The sequence below is a fragment of the Phalacrocorax aristotelis genome, chromosome Z, assembly GCF_949628215.1.
Source record: "Phalacrocorax aristotelis chromosome Z, bGulAri2.1, whole genome shotgun sequence".
Classification (NCBI taxonomy): Eukaryota; Metazoa; Chordata; class Aves; order Suliformes; family Phalacrocoracidae; genus Phalacrocorax; species Phalacrocorax aristotelis.
The window spans coordinates 58,387,218-58,411,782 of NC_134311.1; the positions used below are offsets into that span (position 1 = coordinate 58,387,218).

The 24,565-nt window shown below is 37.4% G+C and overlaps 2 protein-coding genes across 5 annotated transcripts in view; one reads left to right on the forward strand and one right to left on the reverse strand.

Annotated features, from left to right (window-relative positions):
* Positions 1 to 24,565, forward strand: part of CENPK (centromere protein K) — a 550,311-nt gene that overhangs the window by 175,069 nt on the left and 350,677 nt on the right. The gene's annotated exons all lie outside the window — the stretch shown is intronic.
* Positions 1 to 24,565, reverse strand: part of SREK1 (splicing regulatory glutamic acid and lysine rich protein 1) — a 38,906-nt gene that overhangs the window by 7,970 nt on the left and 6,371 nt on the right. Inside the window, exons 2-10 of one of the 4 annotated variants that reach the window (XM_075078859.1) lie at positions 21,293 to 21,426; positions 13,836 to 13,959; positions 13,432 to 13,547; positions 11,879 to 12,043; positions 10,972 to 11,150; positions 10,280 to 10,410; positions 8,684 to 8,798; positions 5,985 to 6,104; positions 3,087 to 3,632 (exon numbers count right to left, since the gene is read on the reverse strand). In XM_075078859.1, the coding sequence (XP_074934960.1) occupies positions 3,087 to 3,632; positions 5,985 to 6,104; positions 8,684 to 8,798; positions 10,280 to 10,410; positions 10,972 to 11,150; positions 11,879 to 12,043; positions 13,432 to 13,494 (1,319 nt within the window). In that variant the 5' untranslated portion in view covers positions 13,495 to 13,547; positions 13,836 to 13,959; positions 21,293 to 21,426. Of the gene's footprint in view, positions 1 to 3,086; positions 3,633 to 5,984; positions 6,105 to 8,683; positions 8,799 to 10,279; positions 10,411 to 10,971; positions 11,151 to 11,878; positions 12,044 to 13,431; positions 13,548 to 13,835; positions 16,539 to 21,292; positions 21,427 to 24,565 lie in introns of those variants that run through there. The other 3 variants (XM_075078857.1, XM_075078858.1, XM_075078860.1) reach the window with 3 other exon arrangements.

A 24,565-nucleotide genomic window follows, 5' to 3' on the forward strand; every position in this document is an offset into this window, starting at 1 on the left:
TAGTGGTAGCCTTGGCTGCAGTGATCACAATATTGTGGAGTTCGGGATCCTGCTGACCGTGCTGAAGGTCAGCTCTAAGACAAGGGCTCTGGATTTTAGAAGAGCAAACTTCAATTCACTCAGGGCTCAGCTGTGAGGGATTCGATGGGAAGCTTCTGTGCAAGACACATGAGCTGGTGAGTGCTGGGAATTCTTCAAGAACTCTCTATTGAAAACATAAAGCAAATTTATCCCCTACAAAGGAAAGGGAAGTAAGCAGAGCAAGAGGCCCCCCTGGATCAACCATGACCTCCCAGGTCTACTCAAATCCAAAAGGGAAGCATACCAGTGATGGAGAAGTGGAGGATTACCTGTCGAGAGCTACCAGGGCATTGCCAGAGTGTGCAGAGATGCAGTCAGAAAAGCAAAAGCCCAGCTCAAATTAAAACTGGCTGTAGATGTCAAAAATAACAAGAAAGGTTTCTTCAGACATGTCAACCATAAGCAGAAAAAGAAGGAAAACATAGGCCCACTCATAAATGGAAAAGGAGAATCAATCACCGATGATGCTGAACAGGCAGAGGTCCTCAACACCTTCTTCACCTCTGTCTTTACCAGAACTGTTGGGTCCCCCCGCCAGGCTTTGGGAACAAAATTGCCAATTGATCCAAACACCAACCCACCATCGGTGAAGGAAGAGTTAGTACATGAATTACTACAGGAGCTTGACCCCCACAAATCAATGGGCCCTGACGCCATCCACCCGAGGGTGTTGAGAGAGCTGGCTGACATCACCTCAAGAGCACTCTCCATAATCTTTGAGAAGTCATGGAGAACAGGGGATGTCCCAGAGGACTGGAGGAAGGCAAATGTTACCCCTATCTACAAGACAGGCTCAAAGGAGGATCTGGGTAACTATAGGCCCATCAGCCTTACTTCAATCCCTGGGAAAGTTATGGAACAAATCCTCCTGGGGGCCATCACAAGTCAATTGAAGCACGTGATTGGGAAAAGCCAACAAGGCTTCACTAAAGGCAGATCGTGCTTGACAAATCTGGTGGCCTTCTATGACAAAGTGACTTGCCTGGTTGACATGGGGCAGGCAGTAGACATTGTCTACTTGGACTTCTCCAAGGCCTTTGATACAGTTCCTCACAGCCTCCTCCTGGAGAAATTAATGCATTATGGCCTAGAGAAGTGGTCTGTGTGGTGGGTGGGGAACTGGCTGACAGGCTGCACCCAAAGGGTGGTTGGTGGTAAAGAGCTCTTTCTCAAACTGGCAACCTGTCACAAGTGGGGTCCCCCAGGGATCAATATTGGGCCCAATGTTATTCAACATCTTCAAAAGTGATCTGGATAACAGCATCAAGTGTAGCCTGATGAAGTTTGCTGATGACACCAAGTTGAGTGGGGAAGTAGACATTCCAGAAGGGAGAGCTGCTCTGCAGGAAGATCTGGATAGGCTGGAAGAGCGGGCCAGCAAGAACCTTGTGAAGTTCAGCAAGGACAAGTGTAAGGTCTTGCTCCTGGGAAAACATAATTTGGGAGTGCAGCACAGACTGGGATCCACCTGGCTGCAGAGCAGCTCTGTGGAAAGGGACCCGGGGGTACTGGTGGACAGGAGGCTCAATATGAGCGAATGGTGCGCTCCTGCAGCCAAGAAGGCCAACACGATGCTGGGTTGCATCAAAACGGGCATCGCCAGCAGAGAGAAAGAAGTCATCATCCCACTCTACTCAGCACTGGTCAGGCCACACCTGGAGTACTGTGTGCAGTTCTGGTCCCCGCTATACAAAAAGGACGTGGACAGGCTGGAAGGGGTCCAGAGAAGGGCCACCAAGACAACCAAAGGACTGGGAAGCTGCCACACGAGGATAGGCTGGGACAACTGGGTTTGTTCAGCCTTGAGAAAAGGAGGCTCAGAGGGGATCTCATCACCATGTACCAGTACTTAAGGGGCAGCTACGAAAAGAGAGAGACTCCCTTTTTACAAGGAGTCCCGTGGAGAGGACAAGGGGGAACGGATACAAGTTGCTCTTGGGGAGATTCCGATTGGACACAAGAGGAAAATTCCTCACAGTGAGGACAGTCACCATTGGAATAATCTCCCCAGGGAAATGGTTGACTCAGCCACATTGGACACCTTCAAGATTCGTCTGGACAGGGTGCTGGGCCATCTTGCCTAGGCTGCACTCTTCCTAGGAAGGTTGGACTAGGTGATCCGAGGTCCCTTCCAACCTGTGATTCTGTGATAAAATCTGGTGTCTAAATCTGACAAGTGACATTACTGAACTCTCTGATTCCTGAGGTATTCAGAAAGGACTTTTTCTACCAAATCTTCTGAACTTAATTAGCAGCAACACTTTTAGAATATGCCTGAGTTAGTCCACCTACAGAGCTAATAATCAATCTCACATCCTCCTTTTGCTGTACTGGATTTATCTAGGCGTCCACCCAGTTTAGCCTCCCTCAGAGGCAAAGGAATAGCTACATTAACTTGAACATTTTCCTGTTTACTACCAGCGTCATTAAGGAATGTTAGTTTTTTACTTGTACCTGGCCATCTAACCAGCTAAACAAGGTATCCTTATCCTCAAACTGAGATACTTTCACCTTCTGAATGGCTAGTCAGCCAAGTGACATGCTTGCTTCCTGCTGTTCAGCCATCCAGCTGAAGAGTGGCAAGCACTATCACCCAACCCTTTGTAAGATCTGCAGACCAAGACCATACAATATGTAAGTAACGAAGGAACTATCTAATAGTGACTAAAACATTCATCAGGATAAAGATGATGTGTGACGCCACTTTATAAGAACTTTCGGATGGCTCCAACGCAGAGAAATGGCACAAGAATCACCTACTTACTGTCCCCAAGGACCATACTACACGGTTATGTGAAAGGCAAGCACCAGCAGCCCAAAAAGAAACTATGTTCTATCAGGCGTCATACAGAGCTCTTTGTAATAGATTTTACTTTATAGGAAAATCTATCAAACGGAAATACAAATTTAACTAGTAGGAGACAGTGATATTGATACCTAAAAATAAGAACGGTGCCTCACTGAACTGACAAGTCAAAAAAAGCATGAAAAAATTCTAAACCAACCTGCTGGAGCTACGAGATCTTCTTGAAGAGCTATAGCTTCTTGGGGGTGTTCTGGATCGCTTCTCTTTCTTCTTTTTATCATCTCTCTCTTTTTCTCTTTCTCGTTCCTTCTCCTTATCCCCATCTTTTTCCTTTTCTTTGTCTCTGTCCTTCTCTTTCTCCCCTCCTCTGTCCTTTTCTCCCTCCTTGTCCTTAATCTTCTCTCTTTCCTTCTCGCCTTCTTTCTCAATATCTTCTTTTTCCTTGTTCTGATCTACCTCTTCCCTGTCTTTTTCCTTCTCCTTATCTTTCTCCTTTTCCCTGTCCCTATCTTTGTCCTTATCCTTGTCCCTGTCCCTATCCCTGTCTTTGACTCTCTCTCGGTCTTTGTTTCGCTCTTTATCTCTCTCCCTGTCCTTTTCCTTCTCCTTGTTCCTCTCTTTATCTCGCTCTCTTTCCTTGTCTTTGTCTCGGTCTCTCTCCTTCTCCTTGTCTCGGTCTCTCTCTTTCTCCTTTTCTTTAGCCTTTTCTTTTTCCTTGACCTTTTCTTTGTCTCTTTTCTTGTCCCTGTGAAAAGCCAAACACAAATCCATTAATTCACCATTAAACTTTCCAATTAAAATTGCAACTAACTCTTTAGCGTACATTAACTGCTCAAGACAAAGTATGCATCTCTGTTGAAAAACAGTAATTATTCAGTATTTTAATTTTCCACCGCTGTTTACCATGAGGGAAAGGTTATACAGCTAAGAAAATTTTGGAAACCAAACTGGAGGAGGGGAGGCCAAAATCAAATCAAACAGCGATCTTCTGAAGGATGTTATTACACTTTGAGAGAATATCTCTCTTCACCTCACAGTTACATTATTATACATACATAAATTTTCTACATTTTGTCAGGAGTGAGACAAATTCTGCAAACTGTAAATCTACTCTTTACTGAAAGTGTGTCCACATAAAATGGACTGCAGATTAACCACCCTCAATGAATCATTATTGTCTGACTGACAGAAGTCTTTATTCTACAACATTCTCTCACATAGATATGCTGGAACTGCTTGGAAGTCCAACAACAACTATACACAGAAATAAAAAAAAACAGCATAAAATTTCACCAAACAAATTCCCTCAAAAGGCAAATGTAAGGTCAAAACTCAATCAAGACAATTCAATCACCTCTGATGTCATTAAGAATTCAAAAATTATTGAAAAATTATTAATACAGTAAAAAGAGAAGCGAGGAAACAGCAAGTCAGCTTCTTTGGGAGAGGCAGAATGACACATGTTCATAAAAAGAACAACAGTGAGTAAAATGCCAACTGATGTTCTAGTCATCAAGCTAAACAGAAACTGATTAGATCACAGTTTTGGCTGGTAAAGCACATTTTAGAATATGATAATTTGGAAGCGCAAGACTCCATTTTTCCTTTCTAGCAGAAAGGCACATGACTTCTAGACCTGTCTCTATGACATACGAAAATGAGCCACTGTTTAGAGAAAGAAACAGGAAAAAGCACGAGGAGAAGCTGGTTAGTAGGCCTTTACACGTTGAAGAGAACCAGACTGACAGAAGTTGCTGTGTCTATTGGTATTGGTACCTATTCTAGGATTTAAAAAAATTCTCAGAGAGACTCCTTTACACATGAAAGGTCCTAAGCACAGCCCCCATCTTTCTTCAATGGAAGAAGTGTTCGGCTGTATTTTCTTCTCAACTGCTAATAAATAGGCTGTTGTATGCTCTGTGACCTGACAACTTTGGTTCCCAACAGGTTTTGGCAAATACTCCTTGAGAAGTCTCAGAGAAGGAATGAAAGATCATAAATATGAAACAGCACACAATCCCTGCAATAGTGAAGAGTCTCACAATGACCCGAGAAATGCCTTCCAGTTAATTTATCACAGAGAATTCATTGGACTTGCCCCGTCCAGCGAGCAGGTATTTCAAAAGCTCCAGACAACAGCAACACAGAATCAAAAGGATCCATCAGTAAAGCCCAGCTAGCTATGTAGCCTACTCCTGTTTCCACTGAGGTCCACAAATCTGCAGTTCTCTTTCCCACAAAACTTCTTCCCTCAAAAATCAAGAGAACTGCACAACCTAAGTATGAAGCTCCCTTTAAATGAATAGGGAATTTCAGAGATGAAGCAAAGAAAAGTACCAAGACTTCCATTCATGAAGCTACTTTCATAGGCACTTTTGTTTTGTGAATATTCACTACTTCATCCCTCAGAAAATTATGTTATTTTCTTGGTGGAATTTCACAGTTCAACAATTACATGTTCAGACTTCATGATTAACAGACTAGGTAAAATATAGGTATATTAGATCCTGAAATGCAAATATGTCATATAACAGACACATGCATTTATGCCCACAGCAGTGTAGGCCAGTATGAGACAGCCAAAGGCAAAAATAAAAGCTCATGTACAAAACCCTTATACATGTTCTCAGAATGCGGGACCAAGTTCAACCTGAATCCAACCTTCTCAACAGAAATAGATTGAACAAGCATCATCTACTTTTCTGCAGGTTGCACGGGCTACAAGAACATTCCTAATCTATTGCTTAAAGTCTGGCAATTAAAGTTACCTAATTTTGGTCAGTTTGCGTGTTGATTTATATGTGGACTAGACTATCAAATTTGAGGTACCTCAGTGTGGTGGTTTAAGCCCTGTAGGCACCACACAAGCTACTATGAAGAAAATTAACTCTATCCCAACCAAAACCAGTACAGGTAGGATTAAAATTTACTTTCTATGCTTTTGTCCCACAGACAAAGCAGACAAAGCCTAGGTACAGGCTAAAGCATTTAGAGATTCCACCCTTTACCATGACCTAAAAGGTTTGCTAGATTTTTTCAGAAACTCTGTACTGGTGTGTTAAGAAGAACAGTATCATTTCTCAGGAACAGAACTCACCGAGAACGAGAGCGACTTCTTGATTTCCGCCTTTCCCTAGACCTGGACCGTTTTTTCAGGGGACTTCTGGATCTGCGTCTGTCCTTGTGTCTTGAGAGTGATCTGTTGCCAGATCTACTTCTATATGAACCATGCCAGAAGAAAAACACTTTAATATTGAAACTCCGTAAAAATTAGGTCAACCAACAAAAGAAAACCATAAATCTTGCCTCATTACATAAAATTATACAAAGAGTTACACCTCAGTAATACCTCGCCTACCAATATTTTTTCAAATATAGATACTTTATGCTTCACCAGGTGCATATGCCCTCCTTTGAAGCAATGCACCATTTAAGTAATACCCACGCTTCATAATAATCTCCATGAACATTCTGGAAAATACAAATTCATATTATATTAGGATAGCTGTTCTTAGTAAATTATGGTGCATAAAATCAACTATAGACAATTTCTATCAGCTTGTAAAAATAATTAGTTATGTTTCGTTTCTATTCCAGGCCCAGTCACTTATTGCAGTCTTGGTCACTGAAGAAATCTGGCTTTAACTGGTCTCTTTTTGCTTTGGTCTCCACCTTTACAATTTAAATGAACTTGAAAAAAACAAAACCAAAACAAAACGAAAAAAACACTATCTGTGGTTCAGCATTTAGTCAAGTTACCTTTTTGGTTGAAAGGATTTGTTAGTATGGATTTCGACGATAAAAACTCTCAAGGAAAAGAATGAGCACTTACTACATGCAAAACAAAGAATCCAAATAATTTGCAGATACACTGACAAAAATCCATTTAAAGTCTTCTGATAAACATACAGCGTAGTCGCAGATTTGATGAAAAAAATAAGAATTTTAGAATTACTATTTTTTTTTCTAAAATAGTCTCTCCCCAGGAAAGCAAAAATAAAAAGCTGAATTTGAACATTAAGTTTCAAAAAAACACATTTTTGCCTGCTTTGCCTGAGGTTAAGGTACCATGAAGTTTAACTTACCGAAGACAGAAAGACCATAATACTCAATAAATCCTGAAGAACGGGGAGGTACAAAAAAATACCAGCTCCACCTCTCTTGTGCAGCTCAAGACACAGAGTAATACATACCAAGAGGTCAGCTGAGGCAACCATTTTTAACCTACAGCTTTGCTCCACTTATCAGCACAGAAATACAAACTAACTACAGGGCAAATCAATTACAGCTGAGTCAAAATAAGACCTTGAATAAATTTTATATCCTAGAGATGAAAACTATTCTGTGTTTTATAAAACACAGAAGTGTTCTATGAAACAGTAAAACAGGGAAGTGGTAAGGATAGTTTATACTTAGGGATGAAGTTGCCTTGACAGTGCAGAGTGGCCTGTTTTCAGCATATTCTTAAAATGGTCAGTAGCAGTAGTAAATCATTTTAAAAAATAAAAAAAAACAACGAAAAAAACTCCAAACTAAAATATAACCGTCAGCAGTTGGTTAAAGCACAAGTTTTCCACAAGCAAAAATACTCAAGTTCATCTTCTAAAAACCAATTTTGTCAACACAAAATAGTACTGAGATTACTGCAGTTATACAAAACAGAAGTTGTTTTTCAATTACATCCTGAGTTAGAAAAACAGCAGAGAAGCAAGCAATAAGGAAGTGACCAAACTATTCTTGCATTAAAAAGGTACCCAATATTTTGATGTCATTACATAGCATGTACTGTGGTGTCTTGTTATTGCAAAACTGAAGCCTGCACTTATATATTTGTTTGGTAGTATAATTGATGATAAATCCCTCTGGCCAGCTTTTCTGTATCTAAAAGAATTCTATTTGCCTTGTTAAAGAACAATGCATGAAAGGATGCAACAGAGCTGTTGCTGCAACACTGACAACACTCACCTTTTTAAAGCGTAAGCTACCAAATAAGTTCTTAATTATTTCCTTTTTTTTTTTAATGCTTAACATATCCAAATATCTTTAGATTGATTACATAAATGTTCAGAAGACATTCCTGACATTGAAAGAATCTGAACCATCTCAGGTAGCGTTTGTAAGTCTCACATAGCAAGACCATCTCATTCTTGTCAAAAAACTTAATGGATATATTTTCAGGACAATCTAGTAATTTTATTTCCTCCCATATTACAAAGCCTGTTTCAGAATTTAAGAAATCCAGCAAAACAAACAAAATCTGCAGAACGAAACTCCTCCCCAAAGCGTTTTTCTTCTGCTTTTAAAAACCATAGCTTTACATTTACAGTACAGTAAATAAGAACACTGTATTTGTTAACTCAGTGTTTAGAAGTTCAGGATGTCAGGAACTTTCTACTAGCAAAAAGAGCCAGCCTATCTGATCAGGGTTTTAACAAACTACATGTTCAATCCACAAAATACAGGTAACTATTTCCTTTTAAAATACGGGTCACAAAATTATATTACGCTACATGGCAGAAAAAGCACCATGAAACCATAGAAATGGTCATGCCACATGGCAGAAAAAGCACCTTCTATTGTGTTTTAACTGAAGGTAATCCTGAAACCATTTAGTATTTAAAGGGTAAGACACTCTCCCCAGAGACAAAGTTCCTGGTTACTCTGATCTGCTCAGTGTAAGTTGTAATCTTCTCTACGGGGATACTTGTCTTGTAACTCAGTAAGAAACCTCAGTAACTACCACCATTCAAAAAACCCCAGTATGACCTCTTAGTCCAAAATAAAAACCATACCCACCTGTGTTTTGAGTGTGATCTTTTCCTTCTAGATCGGGATTTTGAGCTGGACCTGGATTCTGAACGAGAATGGGAACGAGATCGACCGCCTTTTCTTTCACTGCTCTTTCCAGACTCTGAGAGGAAAAAACCACTTTGCACTGTAAGCTCAGAACATTTAAAGATCCCATTTAACAATGTGGCACAAGTGGAATGTACCACATATAGTGCAAGGGGACTACTCTTTGCACATCTTCCTTCTTTGCAAATATCCTTCAGAAACATCCAAGAAAGTAATTGCATATACTCGTTGAGTGCAGCCATCCTGCAGCAGTACACATAAACCAGATAATTATAAACAGCTAGCTCTATTAGGAATGGGATTTATGTTGCTGCCACAATGCACAATGTTCTCCTCTTGGTCTGTTATTTAATATAATTACTTTCTTTTTTTTAATAACCTGAGAAGAATAGAGTAAATTTAGGGGGCATAATTTTGTAAACAAGCATAAAACATATTAATAATTAGTACTTTCTATACTTTTAGATATCTCAATCACTGTACAAATACTGAAGTTTTATTCCTCAAACATTGCTTTGCGGAAGGAAGGGATGGAGATAACAGGGTGAGAAGTTTGATCCAAAGGCCAGGAAGTCAAAAAAACCTTAACAGTGACCTCACAAGGCTTCGGTTCAGACTCCAGAAGATTGTTGTTCTGCTGCTTAACATTGAGGAAATGTTAGAGCTACTTTTCTTCCAACCCTAAAAAACAACAGAAAATACTCTCCCACCCCCCCAAAAAACCCTCAAGACCCCACACTATCTAACCTACGTAAGATAATGTCTGGGTTTGTTAGTAAGAAGAACGACGAAGTCTTGCTGATGAAAAGAAAAAGGAGGATCTCAACTGCAAGCTTAACAAGTTGATATCTTTTTTATGCTGTGGTTTTGCAACCAGTTTAAGTCAGCATAGATCAGCACTGAAATGTCTGTCTAACCTCTTAACCCACAATCACCTTCCTCCTTGACCTGGTATCTCACCGTTAACAGAGATCAAGGAACCAATCCGGATGAAAAAACATCTTTTACAATATGGTAGGTTTCATCCCAGATTCATTCTCTGATCCCATTTGCTAGGAGGATGCACACAGTCTTGAACCAGCATGAAAAACAGCACAGCACAGGGACATAATTAACCTGCTGCAGGTAAGGAAAGCATAATATTACTGCTTTCAGAACCATGCCAGCTCCCTTCTTACCATGAAACTATGGCTTTCATGGGTGCGAGAAGAAAAAAAAATATAAAGCATTTTCTTTTAAAAGTTTGCAAGTACTTTGAACTTAAAAAGCAGCAACATTAAGTATTAATCTAGTATTAACTTTGTATTTTTTAAAACAGTCAGTGAGCATTTATCAGAAAATAAGACGTGGTGAAATAAAGAGCCAGCTTCATTCCACTGCTTTGTTGCATGAACACAATTTTTATTATTTTCTTTTTTTCCAATACATACTGTTCACCTTTGAGTACCTTTTTCCTGTGTTTGAAAACGCTCTTAAAAGCGCATGCCAAGGTACATGCAGAACATGTCTGTTAGGTAATGAACATAATATACCTACCTGGCTCAATAGCAGCAGATATGAAAGACTGTGCTTCCCTTACTCTCTTCATCACTTCCTCCAGCTCCTTGGCAGCAGCTTGTGGTGTCATTTCAGGAGGCTTCACTATCGCATTATTGGAGTGATTTATTCTAAATTAAGGAAACATAAAACCTTTAACTCCCAAACGCTTGAAAAGGGAAAAAGAAAAACAACTAAGAAAGGAAAACACCTCAACTTCCATGTAGGACTAAAAACTTCGAAGTTCAGCAAAACTACAGATTTGTCCTAACACTCATCCATTCTAAGTATTTCCTTTAAAATCTTACCACTTTTACATAAATGCAGCATAATATTTCTGTGTTAAAATATTTTCTATTAGAAGTCTAGGAATCTCTCTATTTCAGATCAAATCTCTACATTAAGGACTACTAATTACATGCATATATAGAAAGCTTAATTAGTACTAAGGACTTTGCAGAATCTTTCACTATTATAGCTTCTACTACATCAAGATTAAATATAAATACATTTTACTCAATGCTGTCCATATTCTTCTCAGAGAAAGTTATGCCCAACCTTGAAACTGGAGTTTAGAAAAATGTTGCAGTTTGTTAACAACTGGTTCTTACATTGAACAAATATTCATGTGCAGAGTCATGAATGTGTAAGGATACAAAATTCAAAAGTAATATGGATAATTAATTTCTTACTTCAGTGGCCTGTCTCCAAACATAACTCCATTGAAGGCAAGAGCTCGAGGTACAGAATTTTGGTCTGCAAATTCCACAAAAGCAAATCGTGTTGGTTGCGTCTCATCACCTGCCATTCGCACAAATTTCACTTCTCCAACTTGCTTAAAGAATTCAAGTAGCTGATCTGCTGTTGTAGTCTAGAAAGAGTGAAAGAGCTCAGCTGAAGTAAAATACATAATGAAAATCACTTATGCAATTATCAGGTAATCTACAAGCTACAGACCATGGAAAGATCCCTCACCATTATTACACAGGTGACACCAATTCCGTAACGTTACACTTTAAGACAGGTGTTTTTTCTTCCATTAATCTAAAGAATATACTACAATTTACAATAGTGGAACCACAAGCCCTGAAGTCCTACAGCTAGGTTAAAAAAAGCATTTGCACAGAATTTTGCACTTTTCCAGCAACTCATTTGAAATAATCGATGAGGAATTTCCTTACACACCCGTGTCCAAGCTATTGACTGTGCATTTTGATCAACTGAAAAAAAAGCCAAACAATATTGTAAGACTTAGCTATTACAAGTTTTTCTACTAGCTTTCTACTTCTGAAGCATTGCTCAGCTAACACAGCCCAGCTGGACATTTAATCAACACACCAAGTAAGTTTCTTGAATTCAGCTACAGTGTGATTTCTTTGGCATCCTGACAGAATGAATTCCACAGTCTGGTCTGATCTGACTGGGACAGAAGCATTCAAAATTTGAAACATGATTAGTAACCAAAACGAACATTTGTTGTTGTTGTTGTTGTTGTTGTTGAAATCCCTATTGTCATCAATTGAAAAAAAACTCTTTAACATGTAAGACTAGAATTCATAATCTACAATTCTACACCTTCCATTACACAAAAAAAGCTACCTGGGAATTCAGGTTTCCAACATAGACTGTTCTCCTGATTTCATCAATTTTGGATGGATCCACATTCCCCATAATTGGTGGTTGTGGTATTTCTCCCAGTGCCGTAATGTTAGGGTCCAATGCTGCTGCTGGTATAGCCCCCAAAGTGCCAAGTGAAACGCCGAGCTGGAAAACACGAAAATAAGAGATGCTTTGCAACCAAGCACTGGTGGGAGATACATCACTTGTAATACTTGCCTGCCTTGTGCATTTCTGTAAAAATAAATAGAATTAGTATAGGCAATACTTTAAGAGCCCAGCTGAGCACTTTTTTTAAAGAATAAAAATCTACACATAAATAATCTTCTATAGTTAAGATTTTCTGTGGGCTATCTGTTAACGTCTTATCAAAGACATCTGGCCAGGGATGCAGTATCTCAAACAAAAAACATACAGGCTTAGATTTCTAATGCTTGCAGTAAATCAAATTGAGTAAGATGCCTTCAGGCACTGCTAATACTCTTATTTTTTTGCCACAATTATTAGGAGTAGATGAGGAACTGCTGAGCCCTTGTCCAGCAGGGGAAGAATGGAATTTGCAGTGCCCAGGGCCCATTTGTTCTGTAATAGATATCAGTCCATCAAAGGGACAGGTAAAGTACCTTTTGGACAAACACACCAGGTAAGGCAAGATTAATTACAGTTGAAATGTGAAGGATGTTAAGTCTAAGCTCCTTCCTTACAAACACAGTCACTTCCTAGAGAATGAGAAAAGTACAGCTCTCATTGTGGGAACTGGGAATTGAAATCTCTCCTGGGGAACGTTATTTTTAAAAAGTCACTTAAAAATCACTACTAAACTGGTCTGCTGAGTTCCTGGTTTGAATTTTATTTCTCAACCCAAAAAGCAACTGCCTTTTCAGCAAACAAATTTTCTAACAAGCATGAGAAATTCTTAACAAGCCACCAGTAATTTTTTTTTATGTAACAAAAGAGAAAACCACTCCATTTTAACTCGACATTTTTCCCGAATAGGTCACAGCAGCCTGCTGATGTCAAGAAGGGCTTACAGATGCAAAAGGGAACTGAGCAGAAGCAGCAGCAGCTAGCTCCTATGCTTTTTGTAATGAAAACATTGTTAGGTGAACAGTCAAAAGTCATGTCATAGCAGTGTCATGTAAAAGCATCCTAATGCAGCTTTTTAATATTCCGTGAAGAACTGTGTCAATGTAACTATTATGTTTTAACAAATTTTTAGAAGCTGGATAGCACTGCCACTAGACCTAATTAATGGGTCTAGGGAAGGATAACATTTGTCCATTTTATGGACAAAACCAGAACCAGTATTTATCCACTATTTTGCAAAACAATAATCTGAAAGAAAAACCCAGAAAAGGTAGTGCATAGACATCTTGTGATAGACCCTCAAAAGAGGCACCACACCTAAACCCTCACTGATCTAGCATACAAGAGGACGACATCCATGGATTAGATAGTTCTTGTTCTTTGAACACAGAAAAGGCTACTGAGTATAGATGAAACCAGAAATCAAACAGCAACTGAATTTTACTTACTGTAGTCAAAGGGGTTGGTGTAGGTATAGGAAGCAACCCTGCACCAGGCATCAGGCTTGTCATAGTAGGAGCAGGCGCCAACAGAGAAAGGGCTTTGGCTTCATCTGGGATTTTACCTGAAGAAGCAAATGAAAGCATTACACAGAGTTGGAACACTACCCACATTACTCTTGCTATGATTTTACAATTTACCCTTGCATTTAAAAACATAATAAATAACAATGATCTATCTACCAGATCCTTACAAAGAAACAAATAAGAACTTAAGTTTTTCCTTTTACCCTGCTCTACTAGGAAAAACAAACGTGAGCAAAACTTCAAAGACTAGCAATCTCATTAATGGATTATTATTTTAAAAACTGAATAATGTATACAATTATTTAACACTTTGAGCTATGGGTCACCTGTACTGGAAACTTAATGTTCATGAACCAAACGATATCAAGCATGGACGCTTTCCCAGGGCGGTGTTTTCGCGGTGATCGAAAGTTGTTTTACACATGACAACCGTTCGTGTTGGCTGCATCACTAATAGCACACAGAACATCAGATACAGAAAAGAAGAACATTTTTTAAAGTTTAATCCCCAGAAATGGCAAATAACCAAATCAGTAAAAGAAAAAAAAAAAGAAAGAAAAAACAAAGTATGTGCTAACTAAAATTTGTGCTTTTTTTTTTATTCCTCTGGTGCTACCTACTTTGGATGTAAAAATGAATAAAAACAAAATAAAAACTATTGAACTACTGTGACTCCACAAAATACATATTACAAGTAAGTGAAGTTGGAGGTGAAGGAGGGAGGGCAGAAAAAATTTAGCTTTGTACTGTCTCACATTCTAGGTCCCCTCAGTTTATCTGAAACTTTGATAAATTAGCTTTATATTTACTGGGATTGAAGAAAATTGTAACTGATCAGCTAAGCAAGCTCTGTCTTCCCAAAATATGTATTTCCTACTCTTTCAAATATATTCCCTGTCATGCTAAATGTTTAAGTAATATCTAATCTGAATTAAATGCAGGTTTCGTTCAATGTTAGTCACAATTAGACTGCTAAATGAACCCCCCAAAATCTTCAAAAATCAAAAGATTTAATAGTTAAATGATTACGATTACAACTGAAGAATTTAAACTGGTACAAACATGAAACACTAAACTGAAAAACTACAAAAGGAAGTTCTAATTATACCAGGTGTCTATGATCTATTCAAAATTACTGGTATAACTGTATATATGCTATCCAACTGAGCCCTTTTGTATTACCTCATGCACTTCAATAAAGTAAATGCTTTTATTTAAACATTGTTTTAAAGTCAAGGGATATACAAATACTCTGCCAGTGTCTTTTACTCCTTTGGTTCAAACTGTGCATCTTTCAACTATAAACCCCCTAATTTCAGGATTTAAAAATGAATATATATTCTTATCAAAAAGGAAAATATGAGGTAATTTTTAAAAACACTGTGCAGATTTAGCTATACAAGTTTCAATAGACCCAACAGGAAACATACTACTTAAAAAAAAAAAAAAAGAAAGAAGTGTTGCAAACCTGTTCTACAGATCTGCAGCAAGGACTGGGTTACAGTTGGATATGACCAAAGGACAAAACAAATCTAAATGAAACTTAATTTATATGTAGCATGGGTGGAATAAAAAAGATAAAATAACAGTACCCATTTTTTTTCTCATGCTTCCTATTTACATTTATTTTATTTATGTTAAATTTTGAGGCACCTTGCTCCTTAACATGTAACAAACCACTTGATTTTGCTATCTAAAGGAGAAAAATAGGAAAATAATTAGCGCTTAAGAATTAACTGTGCAATAACGACTTCCAGGGCTTTTTAAAAAACATGCATGAATCTGAGTCATCATCACAATGATCAGCACTCTACAGATCTCATTTTGAAGTCAGGCATGCAATGAGAGGTGTACCTGATTTGCCTGACTGCTCATGAGTAACAGGTACTTTGCTGCATATCCTGCCTAATATGTAGCTAACGGATAGGCTTTTGAATATACAGTCCCAGCAGCTGTGCATGCAAATTAGGCATAGAATTATGTACCAGTTCTTCTGAAAATCAAAATACTTAAGTGTTTTCAAATGACTAATGAACCGGACCTTATCCTGAACTGCTAGCATCTTGCAAGTAACTAGATACTCATGCAAGTTTCTACAGGATCAACAGACATGGCTCAAGAAAATCCAATGGCAGAAACGGCTCCTGAAGTGGTGTGTCTGCATTCTAATTTAGATCCTCAGTCACTAACGTACATAAGTATATGCCTAATTTAAGTATGCGCTTACATAAAGCCAATTCAATATACACTTAACCAGATAAACTTAAGAGATGTTTAGGCACTCAGCTCTCTTAAATAGGAACTGAGTTAGGCACATAACTAAACAGACAATGAGTCAAGTTCAGAAAGGTACTTAAATACAAGCCTAAACTTTAAGTATATGGGTCCTCTTACTGAAATAATTGGAATTATTCATTTGCTCAAATGTCACTCAAGGAATCCACTGAACACTTTCGGTTCAGTGCACTGTTATAGCAGTTCAAAGAATGAATAACATTCGTATCTAAATTGTAAAGTTTAGCAGTATTATTTCCAGAATACTTTGGTCCTTCAGCAATGTAATGTTTTATTTTAAATACAAAATCTAGTTGGTCAGTTCCATGCCACAAACAATGGTCCATTTATTTCATTCAAGAACGAGAAAGGGTCTATCTCTAAAGACAAAACCCTGAAAATTTGCCTGTATATTCAAAGACACTGTCTTTTGAAAAGACCATTCTCCAGTTTTTAAGACCAGGTCAAACTTCTTAACAGTTCTATAGAAAACAAACCGTTGTGGGGAAAAGAAAGAAAACCTGAAGTATCTTGCAAATTTACTTTGCTGTTCTTTATATAGATTTGAAAAAGAAATTAATATGTGAGGCCACATGATCTCATGAGTTACAGGCTTTTAAGTTTCGGAGTTTTATCTCCATGAATTTATTCATAAAAGGAATACATGCCCACAAAGATAAAACAAAGCATGTGGGTATATCACAACAAATTAAGGCACTTTAGTTTAAGAATAACTGTTTCAGCTTTTAAACTCATGGCATTTAAATGCTGAATGGAAATGAGGTAAAGATATTTGTTTTCTAAAGAGGGAAACAGACAAAATAAATATGCCACATCTATACCACATCCTTAGAAAGATTTCTTAGAAGCTCTTGTGCTTAGTAAACTACAGATTCAATGATCATTTATTGATTCTTCACTTTGCAAAAGAATCTGGAAGCAGATGCAGATGAGCTCTGCATTGCCTAGAGACATTTTATGTTACTTATGAAACGTACAGTTGTCCTAAATAGCAGTTATGATTGTTACTTTTCTGTATCATCAAAGTACTTAAGAGCCCTAGTCAACCTAGGCCATACCAGAATGCATTTTGCTAAATGCTGAACAGAAGTACGTGCATTAAGCAAGGAGTAATTACAGTATTTTTATCTGCCCTGCAAGTGCTCAGAAGAAATTAATTTCCTACTCTTTGTACTAAAACTACATGGTTAATCCTCTCCCTGCCCCTGCAAACTGCTTCTGCAATAAGCAAGTTTGCTTGTTTTAAAAATACTTAACAGTTTACATCTACTCTAAACATAATTAAAGGAATTGTTATTTTCCTGCTATTTTAAATCAATGGAAAATGCACACTTACAAATAAAATAATTTTCAAGCAATCCAATTCATGATTCTTATTGGATTTAGGAGCAGAGATTAAAAAGATTACACCTACTGGCAATTACCTCAACTGCTACAGCTAAATCCAACAGAGATCACAAAACAAAGCTCTTCCCAGCTGCAGTGCACAGCCTCGTTCATTACCAAAGTGCAACCAATTGATCCCAGTGCAGCTGGCTGGGAAGAGCAATGCCTGAAGGACTAGGCAGACCACCTGGTCCATCACTTCTGTTTCAGGGCTTCCGTTTCACAAGAAGGAAGAACATCATTTAAGGAGGAGAACCTTCTCAATCAATCCAGCATCAACTGCCAGGGCTTCTGAGACTGTGAGATGACTGAGAAGACACTTTTTTTCTTTTTTCTTTTTTTTTTTTTAAAAAAAACTCCTCTTGAAATAACCACCACTGGAGCATGTCAAAGTGCAATATACACACACATACATACACACACACAGAGAACTGATTCAGTGTTCCCACAAATAACAGCGTTAAAAGACAATATGCCTCACGTAACACAGTCCAACCAAAACTTCAGGCAGCATTTGTACTTATGAGTGGTAAACAGATCTTCCTGAAAATTACAAAAACAAAAGGATGAAATCTTACTGCCACTGACTTCACTGGAGCAAGGTTTCATCAGAAGCAAACAAGTATTTCATGACATTCAATATTCATGAATGTTCAATTTCAGAAATAATTCTTTTCAACTCTTCGTATTAGACATAAATAGTAAGCCTTCTTTTAAACAGACCATGCAACCTAAACCAAAACTACTCTGCTGAGAGGAGGAAAAACAGGAGAGAAATAATCATGACTTTACTTTGTAAAGCCAGTTTCTCCAGAAGTAAGAGTTTCAACTGTCCTTTTCCAAGATAAACTCATACAGCATAACATATGAAAGAATGTCTTAACCAATATATTAAAACTAATATATTTTTCACTGTTTCTGTCTTCTGACATAATGTGCTCATCTGTTGAATTTAGATGCTTAAATGTATTCCAAATCAAATTTATCTGTAATTCACATAATAAAAATTAATCATATTCTAAATTCTGTGTATACCATCCACCATTCATAAGCAGCTTCAAGTCAACTTCAAAATGAAACACTCTGAACCCTTTACAAAACACCATTGAAGTACCACTGAAGTACCAGTTCACAAGTACAAGGGAAAGAGATTTAACAGAACAAAATAAAAAAAGGGACAAAATAAAATAAAAATAAAAATAAAAGAAACAAAGGAAAGAAAGCAAAATAAAATAAAAACAGAGACAGGGCGTCCATCTTCAGCAGGCCAGACTTCGATCTCATTTCCCCCATGAAGGTTTCACTTGGCGGCAGGTTTAGTGGCATGGCAAACAATGCCTAACTCAGGCAAGTGTAACAGGTCTGCCTTGGCCAGTCTAGTCATCTAATAATGCACAAATATCACACAGAGAAAACATACAAAACCAAATTAATAGTCAAAATCCATCTACCAGATAATGTGGACATAAAATTTAGAATGATTAGGGTGGCATCTGTTTATCTTTCAACCTTTGCATTCTCAAAGTATAACGTTTAAAGAAAAACCTACCAATACACACACAGAAAAGTCATATTTTGACAGCTTAATAATATTACTTCATTTACAATTACATTTTTGTTCAATTGTTTACTAAATGTCACAAAATTAACACTGTTTTCATTGTGTAGTGACTCCTCATATTCCCTTGATTTACCACTGTTAAAATACACTCCAAATTTCAGATTTTATTCTGGTTTCTAAAACCAATTTTTCAAAGTTCTGTTTTACCTCTCATCTATGTTTGATTCGGCGCATGAGATGTTTTATTACTGGCACTGTTGGCTAAGGATATAATTTTACCTCCTGGTCGAATACAGACATCACTACTTTTAAAGCCCATGATACACTCCACTGTCTCCATTAATAATGCATCATATGATACATAGTGAATCAAAAATCTTGCGCTGTGGTCTCCAAAGCCATACTTAATCCACACAATAAATTCCTCAGAAAGTTAAACCTACATAAATTCACGTCTTTATAAATTAAAATTAGTGATTCTGTTACAAAGTTACATGGAAACAGTATTCTGACATTAAAAAAAAAAATTGACCTCACAACCCAGTCACTTGTTCACCTAATTATGCACAAATCTTTGTGGGGTCCAGAATGATTTTGAACAGTGACAATTTTTCTGAAATATGTTTTCTCAGATTCACCTAACATGTCAGCTACAAATGGGGTGGGAAAAAGATTTGTCAGACTTTGATTTTATGCTCCTTCTGTTCATTGTCTACCATCCAGAGAAAATGTAGCTTTACCCGCTTGTTGCCATATCAAATCAGGCAGTGATCTCATCACAAGAAAAACACCAGGAAGTATTTTTCAGTCATTAGGTGCCAATCTTCCCTCTTTGCCAACACAGAACCAATGTTAAGGTCTCTTCAATGAAACGTAAAACTAAGATCCTTAATAATTTGTACTCAATTATTTAGGGGCAATTTTTCAATAATAAGGACTCTGGTCCCATTAGCCTCTACAAAGCTTCAAGTAGATACAGCAAGATCCTCTTTGTGGTTTAAGACAAGTTCAAAAAATAAAACCAAAACCCCCCAAATCAAGGCATAAAAGCAACTAGAATTCTAGGCTTCACAAAGACAAATATATGTGCCATATGACCCTTTGAAGAAGGCTACAAGAATAGACAGTATACTGTAAGTCAATATAGCCTTTAGTGAAAGTACCTGGAGAGTCTATGGAATTTGGAAGACTTGTCAGAGTTTGCTAGGAACATCCCAGACTGTTGTTACAGCAGCACTAATCTCATACTATCCAAATCACAATGTGGCAAACGTGCCAAAAAATGGCACTCCGGGACCAGCTTTAACAAACTCCAGAAGTCAACAGTGTTTTCTGAAACAAAACCTGACTCTTGCGTTAGAAAAACTATGTTTCTAGGAGGTTATTTCTGGAACTGCTGTACTTTATAGTTCAATCATTCTAAATTTTTATTTTTTTCAAGGCAAAACAGCTACCATGTTCAAAGTGAAGCTAGGTTCACTCCACCAGCTGGAGTATTTCCACTCCAAAGAGGCAAAAAGTCCAGAACCAAATGCCAGATGCTAAATTCCACAATGATCCCAGTGAAGTCAATGGGGCTCTGCTTAACTCCAGCGATACGCTTACCGTAGAGCCATGATTCATCTAACCATATTCAGATCTGGATATTACACTAACAACACAAACTACCTTATATTCAACACATCTGAAAAAGTATGGCCTTAAAGCTAGTTAAAGGAACGCTTGTAAATTTAGTATTCACCAAGCATTTTATTTTATTAAAAATTTTAGAAATATTGTACACTTGAAGCATTCTGTGCAGATCATTGTGTTTTTGAAGAGGTATCTAAAACCAAAAAGGAGGAACAGTATACAAAAGAAAGCTGTTTTATGGCATACAACGTAACACTTTTCACAGTAACAAGAAGGGAAAACTGAATTTTTAAAATTAAACTAGCAGGTAAATATTTATATTCAAGCAGTAATTATCACTATGAATGCTAAGTATTTTAGATTAGGTTCATCTAAAATGGCCAAATGCATATATCACATGTCTACAAAACAAAATTGGGATTCAGTCTAAAAAAATTGACAAATAAGCAGTACCTTTAAAAAAAAAACCCAACCAAAACAAAACAAAAAAAGCACCACACCAAAGGCAACACATTAAGATCCAAACTGCAGTGTTATTAGTGCCAGATAATTGCCCAATCTTTTCAGTGCTCCATTGACTTCAGTGAGAACTCTGTGTGAGAATAACCTTGCCAATACAAACCATGAAGGGAATTATTTTACCTTATTTTCCTTCAAAATATTTAATAACTACGGAAAACTGAATTATCCTAATTTAAGTCAACTGCCTTTTTTTCTAATGCTGAATTTCAATTAAATCTATAAAACTGGGTTTCTTCATTCAATTTTCAATTTTGTTTCAAGACTTTTCAAAAAGCAATAAAATAAATTAAAATAACAACAGAGCACCACCTCTTGACATGGGCAGCTTAGAACAATTAGCAGACACGACAATGACCAACGTTACAGAAAAATGTCTAAAATACCAACCTTCTGCGCAGGGCACAACTATCAAAGCTCTGTCAATAAAAACCGTGTTAGTTAGATGCTGTGCCACACCAACACTCGATGCTTCACGAAACTTAATATAACATACTTTGGAGGAAAAAGCAAGAGGTGCGTTGCTGCAAGATAAAAGGAAAAAAACCAATTAGTCACATCAAATAATTGCATGCATGTATTTTTAACTATTACCCCGTAATAAAAAAAATAGGTTTTAGACTTCCTGGAAAAGTTATCCAAAAGCCAAGAGTATAGAAATTTACTAACTTGCCTACTATATCACTGGAAAAAGCAGAGCATAGCACCTTCTCCTTTTTAATGGAAATTCATGAAAGCCAAAATCCAAATTAACAACGCTAATTTTCTTTCATAATCTTGCTAAACACATTGACCAGTACATTCCAAATTACTATTGTAAGTAGCGTATTTACATGACACATTTGCCAAGTAAATAATTTATAGTTTATATTTTTTCCTCCAAATAATCCGTGTTCAGGAAAGTCAAACACCAAGCCCAGTTATTTTTCAGTGGGTCCTTCAGATGTTAGCACATAATAAGCAATACTCTCTCTTGGGTCTTCATAAAAGTAGTTTCATTAATTCTTTCCGAGATAAAAGCAGTTGTTGAGAGTTCTTTCTAATGTTAGGTCTTAGTTCACTAACATAACTAAAGTCCTTTTTACCATCTGCCTTAGTTTGGCATAGTGTAGCATGGGATAACACTGAAGGAGGCAGGAGGAATTCACTATTTGGCCAGGAGGAGGAAGACAATTAGAAATTTGCTTTTCCATTAGAAAGTATACCAACAGAGATGTCAGAAAGAACAACACATATACACTGTAATCTTGATCAAAACCAAAGTCTGCTTTAAAAAATGCATTCTCTAGTCAAGGTTCATAATCTTTAGAGAATCAGTTTATTTCTTCATATGAAGGAAGTACAGGTGAAATCTTCAAAGAGAGAATGGAATAGGATATTGCTGGAACATCAGCAATTTCCATCTGAAAAGACCATCTGTCTTCTACCAAAGCAGTAACTCATGGAAAGTACATTGCATACACTTTCATCCTGTCCCTCCCTCAACTCAAACAGGAACACTTGTCACCTTCTGGAAGCAGTTCAAGTTTAGCCCAACCCATCTTGTAGTCCCTCAAATTCCAAATAGGTACTCCCAAAGTTGTTGTATGGAATTAATTAGACTTGACTATTTAAATACAAGCTCAGAAGTTTTAGACATATTATTTCACCATATTAATTGCATAAATAAACCAGTAAGTTAGTCTAAGGCAGGCAGACTGGTATGTTTCTGGTTACCAGCAAGGTAACATGTAGGCAAAATATCTAGGGAGCTAACCAACTTCAGAATGGCATTCAGAAACACTTGTGATGGAAAATTCTGTGAAAACGTATACTGAGGAGGCAAATATAAACAGGGAGTGGGAGACACATAAATATAAAAGTCAACCGTATACAATTCAGAAAAACATTGCAAGATGACGACTTTTCTTCTGCCTATTTATTTTGTTGGTAGTGGCCAATGTTTTCAGTTTCAAGTTTCCACAGTCAGGAAGGAAATAATTGTATAGAATGGCTTCTGAGTCACCTGTAAAGTCTTGGTTCAGAACAGTTTCCAACATCAGAGGGGACAGCAAGCTATGACTTTCTCAGTACTCAGCAGAAATGTTTGCAGGTAAGTTTTAATCTTACATATTCTGAAGAGCCAGACTTCACTCACTGAAAAAAAAATAATTTTTATGACCACAGGGGGTTTTTTGTTTGTTTTGGTTTGTTGCTGGGAGGGTGGAAGTGGGGGTCTGCCTGCTGCAGTTGGGAGGAGAAGGTGTTTTCATTTTGTTGTTATTGTTTGTTTTTAAACAAACATGACAGTGTTACAACCCAAACAGCTGAAGCCTCCACTGAAGATTCTGTGGTCCAGACTGTTGAAGACTTCTAGCATCTCCTGGTTTTTTTCCTTTTTTTGTTTTCATTGCTAACTCAAGAACATAATTCTGTTCCAGGCAGTTCCAGGCCCCATAAAAAATCCTTATAAATTTCAACATCTATAGAGCCAGCTCTGACAAGTGTATTTTTTATAACATTCTTCTCCTTGGGAAGAGAGTATTTTGTGGATTTCAATCACAAAAGCTATGTGGAAAGTATGTTAAAAAATATTAACATCAAGAACACTGCTGTAAATGAGGCTCTAAAAAGAAGTCTTTGTACAAAATGTTTTCTGAAGGTTACAGAAGAGAAATTCTCTATAAGGAGACCACCTCTGCTGAAAACATATCAATATTGCATCTGCATCAGGGAGATTATTAAGATGCAAAAGATCTAAAATTCCAAAAGGTTTCACAGTGATTGAGTTATCTCATTTTACAAAGTGGGCCTCCTAAACATCCCCAGCAGGCTTCTTAAGAAGTTTCTTAAAACAGAAAAGTCCTGTCCTGTTTTAATTCCTTTTGTTCCATTTTTTTTCTGCTAACCTTTTCTGAGGCTGAATTGAGGTAGAGTCATAGTCTTCATTCTAGGATTACAAAGCACCAATGCAAACAAGCAACTCCTACATCTCTGATTCAAGGTTACTATAATACAGTTTCTTTAGAAAAGCAAGGAAACTCAAACAGGAAATAAAAATCTAAACAGTATTCAGATGTTTCTGTTGGTTTTGTTTTACGTCGAAGGGAAACAGTAACGTCCTTCTCCCAACAGAATAACAACGAACCAAAGACATTTCATAATAACGACCTATTCAGAAAGCTGCAGTGAAAAATAAAAAAAAAGCTACACAAGATTCTTCTAAGGGTCCAGATTTTCTCAGGGTGGTGGTGGTGAAGTAGACATCAGAAATTAATAACTTATTAAAATAAGATGTTATGGAATAATTGTGCAGATCACATTAAAATAAGGCTCTGTGTGTTTTATCTCAAAGGCCTCATCTATACTGCAGTAACCACAGGATATAACAATGTCTAAGAAGCACTTGTGTGTTCTAGCCTCCAAGACCACTCCAGACCACCCAGAAGCAAACAGCAGGGCTTTCAACACCTAACGGAGACATTTTGTGCCTCCCTGCTTTGAAACAACTCATTCTGCAAAAATCCAATTGTTGCTCAATAAAGCTTTTCAATATTTAGCTGTTCAAAAATCATCTTACAGCCATATTTGAAGGCTTACTGCTATGAATGTAATTTTGAAGGCTTCCCTGAAACACAGATTTCAGCTGGGTGACAAGCATAACACAAAAGCATGACTGGGACT